Raw genomic sequence first — 1,727 nt, 5'->3', positions numbered from 1 at the left:
CAGTGGGACGTGTCCAGAACACCTCACCAGGGAGGAGTCCAGGAGGCATCCTAACCAGATGAACCACCTCAACTGGCAGTCCGGTGCCAACTTATCATTGATCAGGTCACTAAGTGGATTTGAAACAGATACAACCTCCAGAGACCACTGGGACCACAATAGTCTTAATTTAGACCCTAATGCCACAGCAGAACCACGAGACAACGGGTCAACTCGAGACAACCGGTCCCAAGTCAACAGGTCAACATGAGTCGACGGGTCACCTTGAGGTAATGGAACACCTCAAGGTGACAGGTCAGCTCAAGACGATGGATCTCCTCAAGACAACAGGTGAACTTGTGACCCCACCCCCAGTCAACAGATCAACCTGAGAGCGATCTTTGAAATGTTCAAACCCTGAAATATTACATTTGTCTGAAAACCAAGAAATCTTTCAATGTAAGTATTATTTTTCATGTTCTTTTCTTCAACAAGTCTATAAAACTAACTAAATCTAAAAGTCGTGTCACATCCTTCAGGAGTGTTCTGTAGGCATGGCAGCAGCAGGTCGGTGACATTTCTCCAGACACAACACACAATACTTCCAATCTGCAGCCAAAATATTCCATCAGTAAAGTTGTAGTAAAAATAGAGTTTTCCTGTTTGACGTCATTAAAAAAGTATAAAATCCAGTGTCTCTGTCACACAATGAAACACACAGTGACAGACACACAGGGTCTCTGTCACACAACCACCTTCCCCTTAAAGTCCAGCTTGTTGTTGTCACTGGCTTTGATGGACTGCTCCTCTGTCAGGGTGATGTAGGAGTACACCAGACTGCCAGTGATGCTGTGTGAGACACACACACACACACACACACACACACACACACACACACACACACACACACACACACACACAATTTAAAATGGGTTTGACAAGAAAAACATTTATAAAGACAGAAGCTGTTTCCATCAACTGGTTTGGTGTGAATCCACCAGGCTACACAGAGTGATTACATCAGACACATGGCTGTAGGAAACAGGAAGTAAACAGGAAGTAAATGTTTTAAACTGTCAGGGACACATCTCAGGACAAGAGATAAGTTATCAGGAATGTGCTGATACTATCATTATTCTGTTACTAACCGTGTTTCCATCAAGGCTTTTTGATGCGCATTTAGAAGTGTCGCATTAAAAATGCGAAAAAAAGTCAGATGGAAACAGCAAAATTCGAAAAAATAAAAATCCTCAATTCTTTAAAATGTTTTTACGCTCGCTTGAGGTGGTTTTTGGATGATTCACAAAGTAGTTAATGCACAAAACGGGAGATGGTAACACGTTTGCCGAGTAAATTCTGATGTACRGCATATTTACCTCACATGACGTTCAGCTGTTTCCGCTTTCCTGCCTCGTCCCGGATGTTATCATAAACGCACGAAAACATGGCTTTATTTCCTTATGTCTCCTTGCCCAATAGCAAGGCATTCAGGAAAAAAAATCGCTCCATTGTCCTGAGATGATTAGCCTCTGCTAGTTAGCAAGTTTCACTTCCTGTTTACTACCGCAAAGCTTGTTGCTGACGTATGACGTAATCACGTGTTGCGTAGCCTCGTCTGACGTAATCACACGTTGCGTAGCCTCGTCTGATATAATTACACGTTGAGTAGCCTCGTCTGACGTAATCACACGTTGCGTAGCCTCGTCTGATATAATTACACGTTGAGTAGCCTCGTCTGACGTAATCAC

At 43.2% G+C, this 1,727-nt stretch overlaps 1 protein-coding gene across 1 annotated transcript in view; it reads right to left on the bottom strand.

The window, feature by feature from the left end:
• Window positions 1-1,727, bottom strand: part of LOC106520945 (UDP-glucuronic acid/UDP-N-acetylgalactosamine transporter) — a gene marked incomplete at its 5' end in the record, with an annotated part of 7,594 nt that continues 5,867 nt past the window's right edge. Inside the window, 1 exon segment of the mRNA XM_014013284.1 lies at window positions 1-828. Within this exon segment, the coding sequence (XP_013868738.1) occupies window positions 723-828 (106 nt within the window).

The sequence above is a fragment of the Austrofundulus limnaeus genome, unplaced genomic scaffold, assembly GCF_001266775.1.
Source record: "Austrofundulus limnaeus strain Quisiro unplaced genomic scaffold, Austrofundulus_limnaeus-1.0 Scaffold99, whole genome shotgun sequence".
NCBI lineage: Eukaryota > Metazoa > Chordata > Actinopteri > Cyprinodontiformes > Rivulidae > Austrofundulus > Austrofundulus limnaeus.
The sequence above is the reverse complement of the archived record's forward strand: the minus strand, read 5'-3'. Positions and strand labels throughout refer to the sequence as shown.